This window comes from Aythya marila (genome assembly GCF_965140915.1).
Source record: "Aythya marila genome assembly, chromosome: 4".
Taxonomy (NCBI): domain Eukaryota; kingdom Metazoa; phylum Chordata; class Aves; order Anseriformes; family Anatidae; genus Aythya; species Aythya marila.
Window position 1 is genome coordinate 30,503,089 of NC_139045.1, and position 22,577 is coordinate 30,525,665.

General features: G+C 35.6%; 1 protein-coding gene across 2 annotated transcripts in view; it reads left to right on the forward strand.

Moving 5' to 3' along the window:
* The window catches only part of PDGFC (platelet derived growth factor C), a 119,635-nt gene that overhangs the window by 91,945 nt on the left and 5,113 nt on the right, over nt 1–22,577 (forward strand). For both annotated transcript variants that reach the window (XM_082758776.1, XM_082758775.1), the window contains exon 5: nt 18,667–18,874. In XM_082758776.1, the coding sequence (XP_082614902.1) occupies nt 18,667–18,874 (208 nt within the window). The remainder of the gene's footprint in view (nt 1–18,666; nt 18,875–22,577) is intronic.

Consider the following 22,577-nt stretch of genomic DNA (forward strand, 5'->3'; position numbering starts at 1 on the left):
AGGACAGCTCAGTGCAAACACTTTTTAACCTCCTTAAATGCCCTAAGAAGTGGAAAAATGTTGGAAATAGATTGGAAAAGTATTTCAAATTCATGATGCTATCTTTCATCTTTCATGTCTATAAGCTGCTAAGACCTTTTATTAGGTTTGCATTTAGTAATAAATATTTATTATTGTAAGTGATTATTTTCATTAATTGCAAACTTTTGGAAACTTTTTTGGGGTTTCTCTTAGTATTTCAATCAAGATCATGCATCCATAATTAATTAATTTTAAAATACATATTTTACATGGCTTATCATTTAGTTTATTGTAGTATTCTACAAGTAATCTTACATAAATGTTCTGCTTTTGTGTGCTCTTTTTTTTTCCTTGTTTTATATCAGAAAGTCTGAAAGACAAGTTAAAGGTAGAAAGAGGAGTGTTTGTGTCTTTTCCAAAGAGACAATTCAAAATTCTCCTGGAATGTGATGACTCTGGGAGCGGTCTGACTAGTGTTTGTGGGATCTTACGTAATATTATTTCTGTTTGGGAATTATCTGAAAGAACTATATTTTGCCAACTGATGAGAAAGCAGAAATAATAATAATTTGTATATTAATCTAGGAAAGATACTAATATGGAAACTCTAGTCTGCATTAATGATGCAAAGAATAGAATATATTAACATGGAGAAGATGGGCTTGGGGGAGATACCAGCCTTGTGGATTACCATAGCAGTTACCTTTGGTGTTACTTGTATCATTCTACTTGATTTAATAGACAATGAAGTTTACACATGCTAATAAACAAAGAGCACATCAATAATGAAAATAATTTTCAACCATTGTAGTCCTGAGTATATTGTAGGTATGAGATTGTGTACTTAGGGTAAAACACAGTTAAACATCAAAACTGAAAATTTAAAAATAAATAAATGGTTGTCATTCATCTCATTTTGCCGTTTCAGACTGAGTTCTTAATGAGAAAAATGGCTCCATTAAACAAACTGATATAAACAAACAAACAAACAAAAAAACAGCTCTCACATTTTTCATTAGTATTTGAGTATTTCTTTTTTTTTTTCCCCTCCTGGGGTACTTTTATCTGTATGTGTGTGTATATGTATATATTATATACATATACACACACATATATATACACACATTATATACATTTATATATATATATACATTATATACATGTATATATACATTATATACATATACATATATATATATACACACACACACACATATATATATATATTTCTGTTTCAATCATTATATAATTGTCTAGTTGACTATCCCTTTTCCAGTTTCCAGGATCAACATGTTATTCACAGCTTTTGGAGAAAGCATGCTGATGGCTTCTCTACAAATCCCAAACCAAAGTGATTCTGTCCTATTCTCAATGTGTAACTAGCACAGTCCTAGATTTGTTTATGGTTTCAAATACTGAGATGTTGTGTCTGACATGCTTGATAGTAGAAAAGAGGTAAGGAAATGTACACTTGGCACTGGGTTTCAGGCAGCACCATAATTTTCAGTTTTGCTATTTTAGTTACGTTCAATGACACGTCCCTATCCATTTTACTGTCTTTAGCTTAGTCATGCCACAGTCCTATCCTAATAAAATAGGGGCTCAGTAACTCTTTATTTGTGTGTACTGTGCTACTTTTTCTTACCATAATTTTGGTAGGGAAAGATGAAAACAGAAATGAAAGGAGAAATTTTGGGACAGAACAAAGAGAAGTTACTTAGTGTAGTTTATCTGTCCATCTTTTTAAATATGGTACAGATCTGAAAGGACCCTTAGTAATTGCAGAATTACAAGCAAAACAATGGAATAATGGAGGTGCTTTTGTAGATGTCTAATGCCACGAACTGGCAGAAGCACCTCTTTAAATTCAGGAGAAAAATTCTTGACAGGGTAATAACACTGTGTAGTAGCTTCAGGGTGGGAGTTTGCTTGAGGAAAGATTAATGTGGGGTATTGGTGGTGGCGTTAAGAGAAATCGTTTCCTTTCTAAAAAGGTAATAAGCACTATGGGAATACCAAAATTTGCACCTGTCTTGTCTTTGCAGTACCTGGCCTCTGGTGTTACAGATGGGGATTATGAGCTGTCATTTGTTAGCTTCTCATAAGTGCTCAAAACTTTTTTTAATGATGATGATAAAAGGCTTGGCTGAAGAAGCCAGGATATTTGTTGAAAAGTTTTGGGTTTTGTTTTCATGGGAAAGTCTAGATAATCACAAAGCTGTTGAATCTGTTCTTTCAGTTATCTCTGACTAGGGTGGTGGAGAAAGAATTCAGGAGGGTTGTTTCCATGTTGACTGTTGATAGCTGGTACACACTGATGAAGAACTTTTATTGCTTAAAAAATGGAAACAAGCAAAAACATTGCACGTGAGAACAGAGGGCAATTTCTGTTTGGCAAAAGACATTTCCAGGGGCTCAGGCTGCTTGAGTATTCATTTCACTCTAGTTTTGAACTGGGCAATAAATTGTAGGAAGAAAAATGCTAAGAATCATTTACGAGGAGAACTAAACTGCTAGGCTTCAAATTGAAGGGAGCAATTTAGTGCATGAAAGACCTGGCTTTAAGGCACTTGAAAAATGGATGTACGAAAGCAGATGGCGCACCCTTTGGAAGAAATTTTGCATGTAACCCTATAGACAGTGTGAAGCTGATATTTGCTAATAGCCCTTCCCTCTCAGCTGCAAAAGGATACCTAGGGGAAACTCCATAACTCTGCCCTGACACCATGTGCAACAGTTCTCAGGTCTCACTAGAGCTGTTTGTTAAGTGATCAGGGGAATTTCAGTGTAGTGATGTGCACGTTTAAATCAACCCAATGCTTTATTTTCTAGTACGTAGCCCTGATGTCTTTTGGTAGCACTTAGCTTGAAAGTTTCTCAGGGGAGATCTGTTGTTCAAAGTGCTCTTCTAGTAGCACAGCAAATAGCTCTTGAACAACCTGACAGTTTTTAGCAAGACAGATGCTATGCTATGTTAATTTTGTTAGAAGTCCATATTTTCATGCTTTGGTGAATAGTTGGTGTAGTGAGTACAATCGAAGAATTGAATTGTCAAATGTTTTGTTTTCAGTAGGTTTATTTAAACTATTTTTATGTCAAAAGAAACAGTCTAAATCTGTCAGTGAGACATTTCCAATACATTTCAGTTTGGATCTTTACTGAGAAGATCATTTATGTATCAAATATATGTGTGGATGTAAATATATATATATATATATATATAAATGAAAAAATAAAATTAAATCAAAACTTCAAAACATCTAAAATCGTTTTGGAGATAAATTTTGCTAATTCTATGCAACTGACCCCAAACTTCCCTGCTGGGTGACAAGACTGAACTGACTAGGTAGCCAAGGAGAGTAAGACGACTGAGTTGACCTGAGTTATCAAGGTCATTCAGACACCTGTATTTCTTCGGGAAGAAAGGGCCAAATGCCACAACATTAAAATGTGTTAGTTGTAAGGCCATACGTATAGGATTTTGATATGTAAGCTGTTAATAGGGTTACCCTTGCTTATCCTTTAAAAATCACTCTGATCTACTGAACTCTTCTGAACATGGTTGTCTTCAGGTTTTTCAGTGTGAGGTGTTCTGGGTAATCAAAGGTTAATAATAAAATGCTTACATTTCTTGAGTCATCTGTGTAATGTCTTTTTGGTTTGGAATTCATGTATTTTAGTCAAAGTAAATTCTATAATCCTTCTCCTCTTGTTCGCAGTCTGTCCATATATGTAACTTTAAATACTGTACTTACTTTTTTTAATTGCCTTTCTGCTTAAGAAAGTCATAGGCACCTTTCATGTGGAAAAAAAGAAAACCAGCAATTAGGTGCTCTAAAATAGAAGTATGTCTCTTGATGCAGCATAAATGTAGAGTTAAGGTTCATAACTTTGAAACCAACACTTTGCTGCTATAAAGGACTTCAGAATACAGCCCAGCTTTTCACTAGGAACTAAAAGACAGATGGTGAAATCAGCAGTACAATGAAAAAAGGAAAAATTGTCAAATGTTTTTTCAATTATATTCCCAATCGTCATTAAGAATAAAAAGTTGAGTTACATTTAGAACTAAATATTTAGATGGATGAAAAATGATAAACAATTTGGAATTAATTTACTACTTTTCTAACAAAATGCATCTAAAAGTACTAGAGCTTAAGGGTCACACCTGCACATCTATGATACGGTAGAGGGGATCAGAAGGTGAAGCTGAGCCTTGTGCAAAGTCCACTGTACAGAGGTAAAGCAAAATCTCTTTTGAATCTTGCAGGCTGTTACTGGACACAGAACACCATGTGTAATAGGCCACTGCTTCATTGCTCCTTCCACTGATATTTTCTGCTTCAGAAAAGGATGGCAGCTTTTTTTTGGCTGCTAGATATTGAGGTTTCAAGGAGAAAGTGAAAATTATGGTCAAGTTACCTAAGGAGGGAAAACTGTCCAGACTGTCTTTGTTGGATCATTCAGTACAAATGATATTCCCCTAGTTTTTGTCAGGGAGAAAAAAAAATAAAATAGCATTATTCTGACAGTGTGTCATCTTTGGTTTTATTATTGCATGTAAAGTTAACATTCTTTACTTCTATTCATCTAGTGATAAGCACACAGTTCAAATTGCAATAATAGATAATGTTACCCTTTTCAATTTATAGGCTTTTGAAATATGTGGATGTTTTGATTAGCTCTTTTCTGTTGTACAGGTAGCATGACTGCTGACAAACAAACAAACAGATCCCATTGCCCTCAACAGGAAATATTAGGTATTGGACTCTGAAAAATAGTGAACACATCATCAAAGCAATGGCCATGTTATCCAAATATAAATAGATTATTTTAAAAATATATATCAATTAATTAATTGGCAAATAATCGTGTCTCTGTTTATTAAATTGAGAATAATGTTCTGTCCACGGAGGTGTAACTTCACTGTTGCTACCTATTCCTCTAAACTTCTGAGTGAGTGAAGTAAAGATTAACAGGACAAATTTAACTTTGATGGAAATTGTGTTAAGGATAGCATTGATACTATAATACTGAGCTCACAATCAGTGTTTATCTCAAATTTCATACTGGTTTAGTTTGCTGTGAAAATACTGATATAGTAATTTCTATAGGAAAAAAAAAAAGATATGTCAATATGTAATTTTGTTGCTTACTAAAACATCTTTTTCTCTGATTTTTTTTGTAACGCAGTTCTTGTTAAGGTAATCCACATCCCTGTTGTTTGAGCAGACAATATAACTTTAAATGTCAAAATGTTCTCTTCTGACTTTTAAACTCAAGTATAATTTTAGAGAGGGAATTTTTAATCCATATGAATTCAGTCAACTTATATTAACTTTATAGTGATGTACTTGAAATGACAATTCTTCTCCCATTCCCCAAGTGGATTATACTGACATATCCTGTTACTAATTTTCATTCATGCAAATCATCATGTTTGTCCAGCGGGACTGCACAGATAAAGATACAAAACTGTTTTAAATTAAGTTGTGTATTTAGGTAATATTTAGATTAGATATTGGGAAGAGATTCTTCACTCAGATGGTGGTGAGGCACTGGCACAGGTTGCCCAGAGAAGCTGTGGATGCCCCGTCCCTGGAGGTGTTCAAGGCCAGGCTGGATGGGGCTTTGGGCAGCCTAGGCTGGTTGGAGGTGTCCTTGCCCATGGCAGGGGGTTGGAACTGGATGGTCTTTAAGGGTCCTTCCAACTCAAAGCATTCTGTGGTATATGAGTATATAATGGAGAAAGCTAAGAACATGATGATAACAGCACCTCAGCAAACAGGTCTTACCTATATGACTGGTCATATAGGTCATATAGGTCTTACCTATATGACTGTTTACAGAGAAAAGATTTTCTCAAAGTAGTAGATTGACTCTTTCTTCATCAAAGCACAGTAGTCGTTGTAGTCATTTTAGGTGACTTGTTTGACATGGCTTCTTAAGTATAATTTTTGCAGTACCTCTCAATTACACATCATCTTTGGTATTGAGAACCTTCTGAATTGGTTTCTGTTATCTAAACAAAAGATTATTTCGTGGGGCTTCAATTTGCAGGTCATGTGGAAGAAATCCCACCTGCAGTACTTCTAAAACATGCCTCTTTACTATCACTTCAATTCTTTTACTATCACTTCTTATTTGTCTTGTATCTGAAACTGTTTTGTCAAGCATTCAAGTGATATCTGTAGAGAAAAGGTTTGGTCTCAACCTTTGTGATCATATGGCTCTGAGGCACGCTTTCTGTCTGGATCAATAGATATCTTGTGGTTTGAAAGATCTCACCAGATCTTTCAGTCTGGTACGCTAATGCAATAAATGACTTTATGTAACGTTGGATTCAACAGAATGTAAACAATGTCTGCAGTTCACAGAAAACCATGTTTTTTATGGGCTGGAAAATTCAGGTGGAATCAATGCTTCACACTTTGACTATTTAAACTGATAATAAACCCCACATTGAACCACTTCCTAGGTTGTGATGAATAGCAGCCCATGAAACCGCAGTTAATTAAAGCTTAGAAAACCACAGTTTTTGATGTCTGTGTTCTGTAATTAATTCCATATATTCTCCATGAAATCATCAGAAACACCCAGTATTCCTGATTCATTGAACAGGAAAATAGGAGACTGAGGAAGAAAAAAATGTAAGTGTAAACAAACTCTAGCAAAAAATGAAAGCAGAAAAGTATGTTTAAGTGTATAAATATTAATTTTCAAACAGATGTTAACAACAATTTTTAAAAGGGTCCATGAGAAATTAAATGAACAATGACCTTGCAGAAGGCTTTGCAACTTTTACTAAAATTACTGCTTTGGAATAGAACAACTCGCTGTGTTTATATCATAGGACAGTGCTCTGTTAAAGGATTAGAATTAGTGCAGTGTTATGTCAGTGTGTGGCACATCCTTTCTTGTGCAGATAACTGGTGTGTTACAAGACACGCAAGTGTCTTGGAGCGTGCAAGAATGGAGAACTAACCTGAAAGGAGATGCAACCATCTGACAGACAAGATCCCATGAAGTCAGCATGATAGTACTAGCAATTCTGCTTGTAGGATTGGGGCCATAATCGATAACCTGAATAGTCTCTCTTAAAACTTGATGAGGAAAATTAATGGCCTGGTTGACAAGATAACATGATTTTTCAAACATTTTTGTTAGAGGGTGCCAGTTTTACTCATATTACGTTAGCAAGACCTAGTTAAAAATAATCAAGACTTGGTCTTGTTGACCAGAAAAGTTGGGAATAATTTGACCACACCTGAAGACAGTGGCAGTGTTATAACCAAACATCTGTCAGGCTTAAATGAAAATTGATTGATTTATTAGCAGTCTTCAGGAGAATCAGACTTTGCTCTACAACACATTGGATTTGTTAATACCATAGGTTTACTACTTGGCAGATTTCCCTTCCGTCTTTGTTTACATGTCTAACAGAAAGGGCTGAGAAGGAATTGCATGTGAAAAAGAAAACATTGTATATTTATGTATTATAATAAAAGTAATTAGGCTATTTATTTTAATATATATATATTTTTTAATAATACCAAGAAGCAGGTTGAGGCAGTTACTTGCAGCGGTGCCTTAAAATTCAACCTATTCTAATTTAATGGATTTGTTCATGCTGCAAGCAGCACAAAACTTCATGGGACAGTACCTGAAATAGAATGAAGCTGTCTGCTTTCAAACCATCTTTCAAGGCTCTGTTTTAAGTAGCAGCCATTCAGATTGAAAAAATAGAGCATGGAAGAAATGTGTCTACTTTTACTTTATGGCTGATGCTAAAACCATCTTCTTAAGTGGGTTATATTACATACTATTTTGAGGTTTCAAAGAAATTGTAAATGATACTGCCAAAGGAACTTCTGCTGCTCCCAACCAACCAACTTTTATTAAAAACCTGTTCCTCTGAAGTCCTGTTTATAACCTGTGACTCTCTCATTTTCTTCAAGAAAAAGTAGCCAAATTAAAGTTTAAAATTGGAAGTAGTTTTATTAATTTCCATATTCTCATATGAATAAAGGTGTGTGAGCTGACATGCAAACAAAAAATATATTTTTTTTCCCACCAGATATTCTATGTTTAAGTATATAGGCATGCAGTTACTGCTTTTTATTACAGCATTAATATAACAATTTTTAAGGTTTAAAATAGGTTAAAATGTACAAAAGGAGAAATAATCACTGACAGGAAAAAAGTGCAGTATGGTTTGATTGTGTATACAGAAGAATTGGGGTTATATCTAGTCAACGGAGTAAATATAAAAATGATTTAGCATTAGTTTGTTTCTAAAATTCAGGATTTTCCTCAGCATAATCTTACATGTTTTGTTGAAACTACATGGTTACCAGATAGATTCTGTGTAATACAGAATACAGAAAGGCAAGGCTAGAAGGGAATTTGGGTAGGATCTTTTCTGAGCCATTCTCCCACTCTTAGAAGGGATTAGATAGACAGTTTATTATTGCTATATATTTATACTGTTCCTGAAGTTCAGGGGTAAAGATTTCACAGATCTGCTCAATCATCTGTTGCACTGCTTTACATATTATGATATTTTTTTTCCCAACATAAATCTTATTTCTTGTCATTGATGGACTAGGGAACAGCTGATCATCTGATGCCCTATTACATGTTTGTTATCACATCTCCTGTCAGTCTAGATTAAAGAAACTTGTATCACTCAATCTTATCGTATTTCATGTTATCTTTTTCTTCTTCCTTTTTTTTTTTTTTTTTTTTTTTCTTTCTTTGAGTGTTTTCTGTCTGCCTGTATCTTAAAAATGCTGTAGATAAAACTGAACATTGTATTTCAGCTAAGACACCTCTGGCTGCTCAGTAGTGTAGCGTTATGATGCTGTTCTGAATACATCTGAATGAGATCTGCCTTCTTCATTACAGGTTCACATTGTCTTCTATTTCTTGTTACAATTTCTGGTTTCCTGTACCTCTCTTTATTCTACTCCAGGACTTCTACTAGAGTGCTTAGGATTTCAAACTTCTGTTTACAATTATTTTTTTTACTTCTAAATGCAAGTTGTTTTGGAATACGTTTTTCTTAGGAAGAGAAATTTCTCTATTTAAGCATACATTTCCAAACTATTGTGCCTTTTAGTTATTGTGTAATCACACATTTTGTCTGCATAATTTATAAAATATATATATATTGAAGTCACATTAGATGAGAGATATAGTAGAAAATATGGAGGTAAGAGTGATACAGCTGGACATTACAAGCATGTTAGAACACTATTACGGCTAGTTGTATAGGACTGCAAAAGCTAGCTCAGATCTGAAGTCTGGCTTATTCAAACAGTGTGATAATCTCTACATGGTCAATGCAGTCATAGCCTCTACCTTTGGGCAGAGGGTCATTAGATTATGATGTATATAATACATATAAAGCAAATTTATAGAAATTACTTTTCTTCACAAATCTTAATATGCTAAATCTATAGCATGTTTGATGACACTAAGGAATGATACATGAGGACAGAGCTGAGGTTCATTCCTTGCAAAGTAATTTTTTTGTTCAAGGACTTTTTACCTTCAAGGCAGGACAAGCTCTGATTTGCAGTATCTGCTGTACAGGAATGTTGGGTGTGTTCCTTTTATTGTGATATGAAATGAACAGAAACCTGTTGTGGAATGCAATTTAGTATGTATACTGAAGGATCACCTTAAAATTGCATATACTGTGGAAGTCATTTTCATTGCCCTTGCCAAATACACTTTCCAGTTGTAATAAACAGTCATTCCTAGTGTTTAACATTTGATGAACCTCCTATGAACTTACTGGGAAAAGTAAACATTCTCTTAAAAACAACTACCCATTTCTAATACCTAAGGGGAACTTAGAGAAAAAAGTTCATTCCCTGACTCCAAACACTTGCTGTTGTTCCGTTTGGTTAATCTTTTTATAAGCATCCACATATTTTGACTTAAACGAGTAATTAAAAAAAAAATACATCTGCAAACATGATGTCCTTTAATTATGGCTGACCACATCCTCTATTCAGAACAACTGCACTTGTGTTGACTGTTTAGTTCTTGTAAACAACTGTCTGTCAAGCAAGAACTAGAGCTTTGTGTACAGAACAACAAAATCCTTCTATAAATCATAAATGTAACAGATGCAAGTGCGTTTCCTGTATGAATTTTGGGTGTGTATATAAATGAGGTGATTAATAATCACAGTAACCCAATTTGCAGTAAGAGCTAACGTTCCGTCTGCTATGTCTAAATGCTTACTGAACAGTAAGCTTGTGGTTATAGGATTTTTTTCATTGACTTGTTTGTGCACTGAGACTTTACATTACTGCTTGTCCAACAATAATATTCCTCCATTTAGATGATAATTTCATATCTAAAGCATAATTTGGATTGTTCTGTTGCAAATCTTCCCTTGACTTGAAGAGTAAACTTTTCCCCATTTCAGCCTACAGCACGTATGCATACAGGACTTGCATGCTTTCAAAGCTTCAGTGAAATAAGTTAATTTGAATTGGTATTCTTTTAGTTCTACCTTTCCACAAACATTCAGCTAAATATTGGGGCCAAGGATTTCTGTGCATTAGATTTGAGTTTTGGTCTGAACTGAAAAAAATAATTTATTTATAATGAGATCATAATACTCAGAAAAGCATTTTTTTTTTTCTCTCTCAGTATTTGATATATAACATAATTTATAAGACTTCCCTTGTAGGAAGGAATTGCAGGTTTAAGATGGTATTCATCAAAATAGGACATTCCAGAGAATAACATGTAATGAATAAAAATATACCAAGGGTTATTATAAGGGTTTATAAGGCTATCAAGGGTTTACAAAGGGTTTATTTATTCAAGTGTTAAAAAAAAAAACTTATTCAGCTTTCTAGTCTTCCATTCAAATATCTTTGTATGCCCAGGAAATAATATTTTAGTCCAAAGTGTCGCTATGAACAAAAGTACACTACTATCTTAATCACTATTTGAGCACAAGAGAAACATAGAGATTCTTTTTCTTATGGCTCTTCTTGCACGGAGTGAAGAGAGCTCACTGTAAATTTACTTTAAAGTCTTATTTAGAAGAGAGGGATTTATAAACAAGAAGCTAGTGCTTATGAAGGATTAAGGTTTTGGGAGTAGTTATGGTTTAGATATTAAACTTTCACAAATATACTTTATAGGAACAAAACCCCAAGGATTACATACCTTAAGTTAGTTTGCATATCAGCAATAATCTGAAAACAGGAACAACAACAACAAAAAAGACAAATTATTTGACGGAAGGACTGCAGATGAAAACTGACATAGCGATTTGACTTTGAAACTTTCTATGTCATGGAGATAGTTTGTGCCATGACTTGTTCTGTCCTTCTAGGCCTGATTCATTGCAGCACTGTGTTTGCTTTTAAATGCTCTTTGTTCAGCTCAGTATGTCAGGACACACGTTCAACATAAATCTGAGCGTTTGGCTACTGAGTCAAAATACATCTGAGTCACAAGAGATCTTACATTTCTTTGGGTCTTCTGTCTAGAATCTTTTATCATTCAGTACTATGGCCACAAGTAAGCAAATATGGTAAAAACCCACGGCAAAGGTAGAAAGGTATCAAAATTGACTCCTCTTGTAACTACTAGCAGTCTAGAGTCTGCAAGCTTTATGGATTCTAGGGCGAGCAGACATTGTACATGTCATGGTTTGAGACCTCTGCATTTGCCAGACATACTGGTGATGCAGTTTCAAGTAGAATGGCCTGTCTCCTCTCCTTAACTGAAAGAAAGAATAAATCAGTGAAGTTCTTGCCCAAAAGAATGCAAGAGTCACGGAGTTATTTTGTAGTAATACCATCAGAGGATTTTGGTAATTTTGTAATTTTGTACTGGTTATGAATTCCTGATGAAATACTGTGTGCTGCTTCACTGAGACTTATCCAGATACACTGAAAAATTCAGTAACTCCATGCAGCCAAATCCAAGAAGGATACTTTGTGTAGGCACTTCATAAGAGTAGGAGACACTACAGTTCCCACAACGAAGTGCACTGTGTGGAAGGCCTTATCGTGAATACAATACTGTGAGCTTTAATTTTCTTCTTTTTGCCACCTTCTAATTTTCTAAATGAGTTAGTGTGGATTATTTCTGATACATGTGAACACAGGAAAAAGCAAAATGTATTTTTGTACATATATACACACGTATATACATATGTGATTACAGATAATTAACGTAGGAAGAGAATAAAGTAAATCAGTAAAGTTTTTTTGAAAATGGCTTCCAGAAATTATTGTTATCGATGTCATCCTCTGAGAGTTCACGAACTTGCTCTAGGTAGGTGTCAGTTTTGGCTTCAGATAAGTGATTCTCTCTCCTATGCCATGTATTTCAAAGGGTGTGAAGGTGCACAGGCTTCAGGCAAAAAGCTGTGATTTGCAGGAAGAAAGCTGATGATTAGTGACATCCTGTGCAATTTTCATGCAGCCAATTTCCTTGAGAGCACGTCCCAGTTGTTTCCATCACCATTACAATTCTGTGAACGGCACAGAAACTCTGTTTGGGGGAATATGTGGGACTTTTCCAAATATATTTTATCTCAACACTGTCAGCTAACCTGAGGAAATGTTAGGCTGCTCCCAACACTACTTTTATTTGTCTTTATTCCTTTGTTCACGCTTGTGACAGGACAAGACAGACAGGAAGCAATCCATTCACTTTCCCTTGTGACCTTTCTCCTGTTGGAGATTATGGAAACAAGAGTAGAAATGGTGTACAACTTAAAGACCATTTAAAAAAACTACTGATGTAGAGTTTGGAAAGCCTTCCCTGGATACTCAGAAAGTAAGGGTCTCACTGAGATAAAAGGAAAGGCCTGGATGCATATGAAGAGAGGCTTAGACGAGAAAAATTAGGGAGCTTGCGGGAGGCTCTGTTGTCCTGTGTCAATATGTATAGGTACCTTAAAGGAGGCTGTAGTGAGGTGGGGGTTGGTCTGTTCTCCCACATGGCTGGTGACAGGACGATGGGAAACGGGCTGAAGTTGCGCCAGGGGAGGTTTAGGTTGGATGTTAGGAAGAACTTTACCGAAAGGGTTGTTAGACATTGGAATGGGCTGCCCAGGGAAGTGGTTGAGTCAACATCCCTGGAGGTCTTTAAAAAATGGCTAGATGTAGAGCTTAGTGATGTGGTTTAGTGGAGGACTGGTTAGTGTTAGGTCAGAGGTTGGACTAGGTGATCTTGGAGGTCTCTTCCAACATAGGTGATTCTGTGATTCTGTATTTAATAGCAACTTCAGCAAAAGCAGCAAGTGCTGCAATGGGCAGGAACTGCCCCAGCCTTCCTGGCTTATATCTCTGTCACATGCAGGTTAACATGATTGCCTTACTACATGGCTTTGGCAGCCTAAATGGGTCACCTGCCTTTCCTCCTTCTTTTTCTTTGCTGGATGCAAGAGACAGATCCTGGAACCTGCTTTGGTGGTTGCCCACCAGCCCAGATACTGAGCATCCTTGCTTGACACACTTTCACAAAAGGATTAGCTTTCTTGTACTATTTACATGAGCACAAGTAAGTTTATTCTTTTCAGATAGGCAATGATTTGTAGATGGTTTTTGGAGTCACTACTGCATCTATTTATGGGAGAAGAGAAAGAAAGAGTTACTATTATGCCAAAAAGCTTCTGTGTCCTCAGGGCAAACTCTTTCTGAGCTGGATATCTGCTCTTCCTCTAGCTTATAATGATGGTAATAGGAGGGCTACCTGTGATTATAAATGAATAAAATAGCCTTTCTTCATTGTGTTACAGGAATGTGCATGTACTTCTAGTTTTAATAGCATACTTCTGAATCTGTTCTTATATAATAATAATAAAAGCTGTAAGGATATTTCATTAGAAGATATATGTTATTTCCTTCAAAGTACTGATTGTCATTGATTTTGGGAGGAAGGGAGATTCCTCTGAATTCTTTTTTGTTGTTACAGAGTGCCTTCGAGCCTGATGAAACCATACTGATATTTAATAGTTTCTCCAAATTGTGCCAACTGATGAATGGGTTTTCACTCAGGAACTTCTTGACAATGTTTCCTTCAAGAAAAGAAGTGAAAAAAGGGATTTCTTCTGCAGAGAGGGAATTTTCTGTAGACACATTATTCACTACTTGTAAATGTCCTGTCCTGCCAAGTATTTGACTCACTTGTTTTTGTTGTTCCAGTCTTAACTCAGTGGTTGAATTGTTAAACATGAAATTCATCACTCTTGGCAGCAGCAACCTAACAAAATTACATCTTTCTTCTCTGACTGGAGAGGGGCAGTACCAGGACCTTGACAGTCAGTACCTATGAGGCAGGACCTTTGAGGAAGGCTTTGCTTAGATTGCAGGTGGTGCTTAAGAGCTTCTCTGGTGTAGTGGTAGGCGAGTGCTGTTTTGTTCTGAATGGTTGATCCTTGAAGCAGATTCTGTGCAAGGGAATAGCACATGGATAGCAGCAGAAGATGAAAGGCTGTAACATACTGTTTAATATCCAGAGTTTTGCTCTTCATCTGTCTAAAATACTTATGGATTCTTCAGATAAAATGCTGAGTATCTAATAAATGTTTATTGTATCCCTTCTCTCATGGAGCTTGTGATACCAAGGAATTGCCATTATGCTTACTTGAAAGATTTGATGAGGCTGTGAGGCAGCTTCCATGGTATGAAATTCCTGGGGCCAGAGCGAACCTAATAATGTTTGTGTTAGTGGCCACTGTGCTTTTGGTTGTGATGGTTTAGCTGTTGGAGGTCTGCACTGTGAATAAGCTTGTGGTTAAAGAAAAATGGAAAGGAGAAATGTTCTTCTTTAGAAAGATCAGTTCTTGTTTATGATGCAGCCACATACACAGTCATGCTGACATAACAAGGAGCTGCTGCTGCCAGATGCTTTCCGCCATGAAGCTGTGGCCTAAATTATATGCTAAGGAAATACATGTCAGAACAAGAAATGGATCACAGGTATTTAAGTTAGGCTGCACGCTACTTCATCCTGTAGGTCTTAGCTTCAGCTGGGTAATTTCAAATTCACATGTTGCAGGGTTTTATTCAGATTTGCTGCTTCACTGATGGGTGCTGCCTTGTATGTTCCATGTATGTGTCATACACTTTTTTCTTTGGGAAAGGAGGTAGCTTTGATTCCTTCAACGGGGCATAACTTGTGTTCTGAGTTCAATAATGTGAATTTTACTCCCTAGGTTTCTTCCAGAGGCCTATTGTTAAATATAATTGTCAGGGCTGGATACTTCTGTGAAGACTTCATATTATTTCCTACTTCTTTTCCAAGCCAGTATCTTAAACTGTTGCCTAAATTTGGTCTATTTGCCTTTCTTTCACACTTGTAAACACCTTAGGGAATTTCTATAAGGTGTTTGTTTTGATAGAGTCAAGTACACACACAGAAATACAATATAAACAGACCTACTGAAAATTCTTTTTGATCCAACACTAATTGTCGTCCTTGGCTGTTCTACAGGGTAGCAGAAATCCTAAGTTTTCTGCTCTGGTTTTCATCCTCAATCATTTTTATTAACAGTAAAGACACAACTCTTGGCGCTATCTTGGTTTTAAGCATCTTTATTCATATTAAAGTAAATTGAAATTGTTTCCTGGGCACAGAAACAAAAGCTGTAGAGTGTTTTGTTTACAAGAGGAATCACATTGAAATAAGAACCTTGTTGAGATGTTTTTCAAAATCTGTCTTCAGGAGAATTATGCATCTTCAGGCATAAAAATAAAAAGGTGGTCTCAAGCCTAAAATATTGATATTAATCAAGGATGCATGGGACAGAAAAAAACTTTGAGAAAACTGAGTGAAACAGTAAATTGGATAAAATTCCAACAGATCACTTTAGTCAAAGGAAGGAGTACCATTTTTGCTGTCCTTTTCTGTCCAAAAGATTTAACTAACAAATGTAATACTTATTAGCAAGTAAAAGGAATGTAGAGTATATTTTTAATTAACGTTTATATTTAAGTTTATCAATTGAAATTTCATAAAGGCTATTATGTCATAAATTACAGCATGTAGTTTTACGATATTGATTATCTATGATAAGTTTTAACTATTTGATTTAAATTGACTAGGATTATTGGGAAATACATCATTAATCTTGATCTTTATTCAAAAAAGCTGTGCAATTTTGCTGTTTCGGTTAATTTTTCTTCATGTTTGGTTTGCTATGAGAATGATGAGAAAGTGATGACAACTTTAATTGTGCTACTGTTAAGCATGATGATTCACCATTTCCTCATAATATTTTAACTCTGGCAAATGCCTACTGAATCCAGAATAACATAGACCGATGGATTAGTTTCTATGTATATATTGCTAAGTGTGCATGTTTGAGGTTGTGAAATGTGAAAATAGATTCCAGATCAACAGATTTTCATCCAGAATTCATCTGTTTGATTTGCAAACAAAAGTTGTCAGTATAGGTGAGACACTGTAGTAAATTCATCATCTGGAAACAAAATAGAAGAATTTTTTTCTTCAGGTACTAGTTCTACCATTTGTGCCTTACTTTATTTTTCCCCTTAGCAAAACCCCGCACTTTCAAACCAGGAAATGTGCCTGCTAACAAATACAACATTGTGGAGAAAAACAGGAAGAAAAAATGTAATTTTTTTGACCAGCTGAATTACAGTGTCACAGCACTATTTTGAAATTTGCTGAGTAGTATGTTTTGCCACGAGCAAATATTTAAATTATAGACCAGAATCTGTTGCTTTATTATCATAACCTAATAGAGGTATCAACATGTTATTTTTTTTTAATACGGGCATTGGATAGAAGAGGGAAAGAAATACTTCAGCGTTTTGAACTCCACATTCATCCAGAATGGGAAGCAACCATTTCACTCACACTATTGAAAATATGATTAGAAAAGGAAGATGAATATACACTAAAGTTACTAATACCACTACATTAGATTTATGTTTTGTATTATCTTTACAAGACTCACAGCTAAAAAACAGAACAGATCATTCTAGTCCCTGTAGTTCCTGAAGACAGAGACAAGCCCTTGAAGCAAAAAATAGGAAGGGTGTGGTGGTTTACTTCCATTTGCTGCCCCTTCAACCTCAGATTCAGCCAAAAGCAAAAATGTATGTATAACAAAACTGAGAGCACAGAAAGGAAAAAATATTTATTGGTATGAAATACAGCTATGGTAGGCATATGTATTTTAGAAAACTGCTACCTAGTATGCAGTGCTGCGAGGGTTATTTTATTAAATATTTTTTCTTGCCTAGCTGGAAATTCCTTATCAGTCTATTTCTGTGATCATTTTGAAAAGGTAAAGAAACACAACTGCTCTTACAAAGTATGTTTACACTTCACATTGGAGTACCAAGAGTGCCATTTAGACACTAAGTCTGCTGAGGAATTATATACGCATATTTATATTTTTACTTATATTAAATAGATATAATTTAAATTATTAAAATAAATTAATTTAAATTTAAGATTTAAATTAATTTATATATTAAATATTATAATTATATAGAGAGATATGTTGATCACAAAGCAGGTTAGTTCACATATTGGAGGAATATCCAGTTCATCTTTCTTAACGTGATGTTCTCGGAAAATTCAGGAAGGGACCTCAGGAGGTCCCTAGTTTAACCTCCTGCTCATAGTAGGGTCAGCTCTGAGCTCAGGCTTTCAACCCTAAGTCAGGCAGTGAAAACCTCTGGCAGTGGGTACTGCATGGCCTCTCTGGGCAGCCTCCTCCAAAGCTTGACTGTGCTTATAGTGAATAAATTTTCCCCTCTTGCATGCACCACAGTTGAGGGCAGCAATGCACACATAACATTATGCATTTAACTGAAGATTCCTTGTCCTTCCTGTCTCCTAAATCAGCAATAGGTTCAAATCTTTACTCCTCCTTATGCAGTCCTTAGATAAATTGCCTTAGGATGTAACGTTTGTAGAGCTTTCTGCCTAGGTTTCCCTTTCTGCCTTTTTCTATTCTTTTGAAAAATGCAAATCAGTAAATAGTTTTTAAATGGATAGTAGAGTGAACAAAATCAGAAATCTCACTTTGCTCAAATTGCCTGCTGCTGAGTGCCCCTGAACCAGCAAGTGCAAGTTTGTCAGTAAGTTTGTGCTGCGGGAAAGTACAGAGATTTTTATAGTACTGAATTTCAGCATATAAGTACCTTTGATATTTTTCAGAATATTTTTTTTCTTAGGAGAGATACTTATAGCAATGTCAGATGTTACTACTGTTAAGTATTGTTTAACCAGAAACATAATTCGTAGCATTGTATGAAACATAACTGGTGCTTAATGGGGCCATGTTTTCACAGTCACTCTTTGTTCTGTTTCTAAAATTTTGTCCATCACTTAGTGAACTTCTTCAAAGAACAGGTATAGCAACATGCTATCTTTAAGGCTAGGAATGTAAGAAGTGGGAAAGCTGTCTTGTGGAAGGTTGTTTACACTTATCGCTGAAGAATAATTAGGCACTTTTTGACTCTTGTCATTTGTCTTATTAGGTAAACTGTGCATTGGAAACAAACTAGCCACTTATAAACTTTCCCAGCTATGTAACTTCATAAAGTACAATACTTTATCAAAGCAGATCCATTAAACCTCTGACTGGTACTCTTCTCTTGGCTTTGATTGCAGCACCACACAGAAGCACCTAGCCCATCATTGCTACCCCCGTCAGCTTTACCATTAGATGTATTAAACAATGCCGTTGCTGGATTTAGTACTGTGGAAGAACTTATCCGGTACCTTGAGCCAGATCGGTGGCAGCTGGATTTGGAAGACTTGTACAGGCCAACGTGGCAACTTCTTGGAAAGGCATATATTCATGGAAGAAAATCAAGAGGTAAATTACTTTTCTGTTTGGCCTTGCAGTTTTCTACAGGTTTGCTTTTTGATGAAGAAACAGTAATTAAGAGCATTCTTCAACCTCAAACATTTGATTCTAAGAAAGGAATACATTAGAGATCATTATTGTTAGCTATTCTTATGATCATGGTATCTGAGAAAGGACAATGGCTAAACATAGAGCTTAAAGGAACTTAACAGTATAAAGTAACAGAGTGAAAAAAATATAAGCAGAAAGGGTACCTTTCTGTAGGGCACTGAGAGCTCTTTCTTTTCCACAGAGTGGCAGGGCATCCTGGCTGAGTGATGTAATCTAGCTTTGTGGATTTCTTTTTTTATGGAGGATAACATTTTTGCTTTGATTGATACATTTACTGTATTGTATGAACAACTGTTTTTTTTTTTTTTTTTTTTTTTTTTTTTGTTAGAATTGTTCCAGTCCCTACATCACGTGAACTAAATATTTATCTTTGGTGATACCTCATGAAGTCACTGTCCTTGTCCAGTTTGACCATAGAGATTTCAACTTCATTAATCACATGTAAAATAGATTATGTATTTTGAGAGTTGTGGAGCTGTTTCTTGTTCAGCAACTCATTTTCTTCCATCTACATTTGACATTTTTGCATTTTCCACAACATGTGATCCAGATGCTGCCCACTATTTCATCTTTATGGATTCCATGTGCATGGATAGCACACAGACAATACCTCCTTCCTTGCTCACCACACAGCAAGAAAATGATGACAAACGGGAGTAACTGAACAGAGTCCTCTCTTGGCAAATGTAGACTAGATTATTGTCTGATCAGCAAGAAAAGGGAGGGGATGAAACCTTTCGTAACTCAAATTTAATTTTCTGACAGCTGATTCTTGGATCAGAGCCTAAAAATCAGTCCTTCATCCCTACCTCTGTTGCTACAGCTATGCACACAACAACTAAATCAAGAGTCAAAGAGGAGGAAGTCTCTGTAAAAGCTTCCAGCAGTGGACTATGTCTTTCAGATAGTCATTTAATGCTTTCCTAATTAAAGTACAGTAAGTGGGAGAAAAACAAAATGTAATTTGTGAAACCTTACATAAACTAAAATGCAGGTGTTGGATAACATCTATATAGACAAAAATGACTCCCTGCAAGACATATCTTTGAAAGAAACTATCAGAGTAAATCTTTTAAAGACTTCTAATTAGACGCTGAAATAGGTTTTTCAACTGAATAAACATATCACGCTATTGCCACATTCATCTTGAAGAGACCACCCTCAGACTGCATTACTGTGTAATTTAATAGCTTGGGGCAGAAAATATGTCCAGTTGAGATGACATAATATTAACTGCTAGGTCTATTCAATTGATAGGGAAAGCAAACTATTTATTTGTCTTGTTTTGTTTTGTTTGTTATTCCTTTCAGTGGCATGTTTGCTGTATTTTAAAACTTTCTTAAGAAATGTTTGGGAGAAGTGCATGCCCTATTTTTTTGTTTGTTTTTGTTTTGTTTTGTTTTCTTCCTTATTCCTAATTATAGGAAATTACTTTCCTATAGTTAAATATAAGGTTTTTTTGTTTGTTTGTTTGGTTGGTTTTGCAATATTTCAGTGTAAAAAACAAATTACTGTACTGGTTAACTGATAAATACCAGTTTACATCTAGATCAGATGAAAGTCTAATTGAAAGTGTGTGTTATTTTATGCAGAGAATAGTATTGTCCTCTATTCCTACTTAATAATTTGTATGAAAAACTATATTTAGATAACCTAAATTCCACAGAACTTCTACGTCTGATGTTTTCTCTGGATAAAATGTTTCCAAAAACTTATAGCCAGGAAAGAAGAAGCACCAAGCTTTGATGTCTAAGTATAGTCCTGAATTCTTTTATAATATTAAACATACTTTAAAATAAAATATATATTACAGTGCAAAAAAATGATTGCATCGCTTCCCACAGAAATATTTGCATAATCATCAGGCCATATTCTGCATTTTTTTTTACGAAGAACAGAGACAAAATACAACCATGGTACTTAGTAGATATTTTTCTAGCATAAACGTTAAGTGATTTTTATTCTGTACTCCTTGTTTGCAGTCCAAAAATTGCATGGGAACCAATTTTGTAAAATCCCTGTGCTATTGTAGGAGCCAGTAAGAAGGTACACTCCCAAGAACATCTCCAAGATGCTTCAGAACTCGAACCATTCTGTTACTATCTGTGCCCACACACAAGTGTTGCAACCATGATTTCCACCTGGAAAAAATAAAAATAAAAACTCGGGAGAAGAAGGGTTCACTGTGGTACTAGATACAAGTCCAAGAAGATGCTAGACAGTTGCACTTACATTTTTCTCTGCTCCCCCCTTGTTGCTCCCCTTATTTTTATGTTAGTGTTTTCCATTCATGTGCTACTTCAGAACCTTCCATTCCTCCTGAGCTAGTGCTGAACAAAAGAACTTTGACTGTTCTGTCAAACGTGATACATGAGTGGAAGCCAAGTTGAAAGAGTGTTTAAATGTTCACATTATAACAGGTACTGTAACTCAGTGCACTTGGGAAATCCACATAACCTTTTATTGTGGTTAAGTAAACACTTTTAAGGGAATATATACATTCTCTCATCTAGCTTCATGCCCACAGTGTGTTAAAATAAATTTTGGACAGACAGATACTCTTTGAAAAAATAACAGCTTCATTCACACACTTCAAAGAAGTGATTATATAAGCACTAGATAAATTTGCCACAGACCTTTTAATAGAATTGAATTACATAAGGTAGGGCAAGGGTTCATTGTAAGGTATAATAGCAATATACCTTTATACACTATAAAGCATGGCAACAAAATATGACATTTTTCATATCTCCTGAAGCCCATCGTTACAACAACAGATGCTAAAAGTTAGTGGCCAAGAGCTGAATGAGTTCTTGCACAGAATCTTTTTTAAAATTTGGGCCTGTAGGTCTGAGGGGGGTCCATTCAAATTCATTCCAATTCTGGGGCAAAATGTGCAATACACTTCCTGCTTATTTTAACACATTGCCCTTTTCTCTATTATATTACTGTATCTAGTTCCAGGAAATTGATGCATTCTTTTTCTGTTGTGAAAAGACAGGAGTTATCAGGAAAGCTGAATGCCACACAGGCATCCCTCTCCTGTGGATCAGCTGCCTTGCTGGAAAAAAGGCAGCAGTGCCCAACTTCTCCTTTCAGCTTCTCATGGTGAAGGGCCAACCAGAAGTTGTGTTAGGATACATAAGCGTAGCCTCTTGAAGTTCACTGTACCAGGCAACTTCAGCCTCTGTAGAAATCTACCAGTAGAAAGCATAACAGAATTAGCATTTCTCTTGTGTACGAGGCATTTTATCCTCATTCAGACAATTCACTTTTTACACATTTGAAAATGTAACAGGAGAAAGTTCTCCATTCCACAGTCCTAGATTAATGGAGGTAGGCATGTCCATCCTCTAAATGACTCAGCCTGGAGCTATTAGTTGATCAGAAGAACTTAAATCATTTTTAATTTCTCACAGCAGATCTCTCCCCAGTAAGTTTTGTCTCTCTTTTTCCCTGCTCCCCTCTCAGCTTTCTCCAAGGAATGCTCTTGCAGTGTGGGAGGCAGAGTGGTGCCCTATCAGTAACTTTATTGGACTTATTACACACTCCTCACTTTTAAAAATCAGATTGTTTATTTAGGAGCCTATGTTAACCTGAT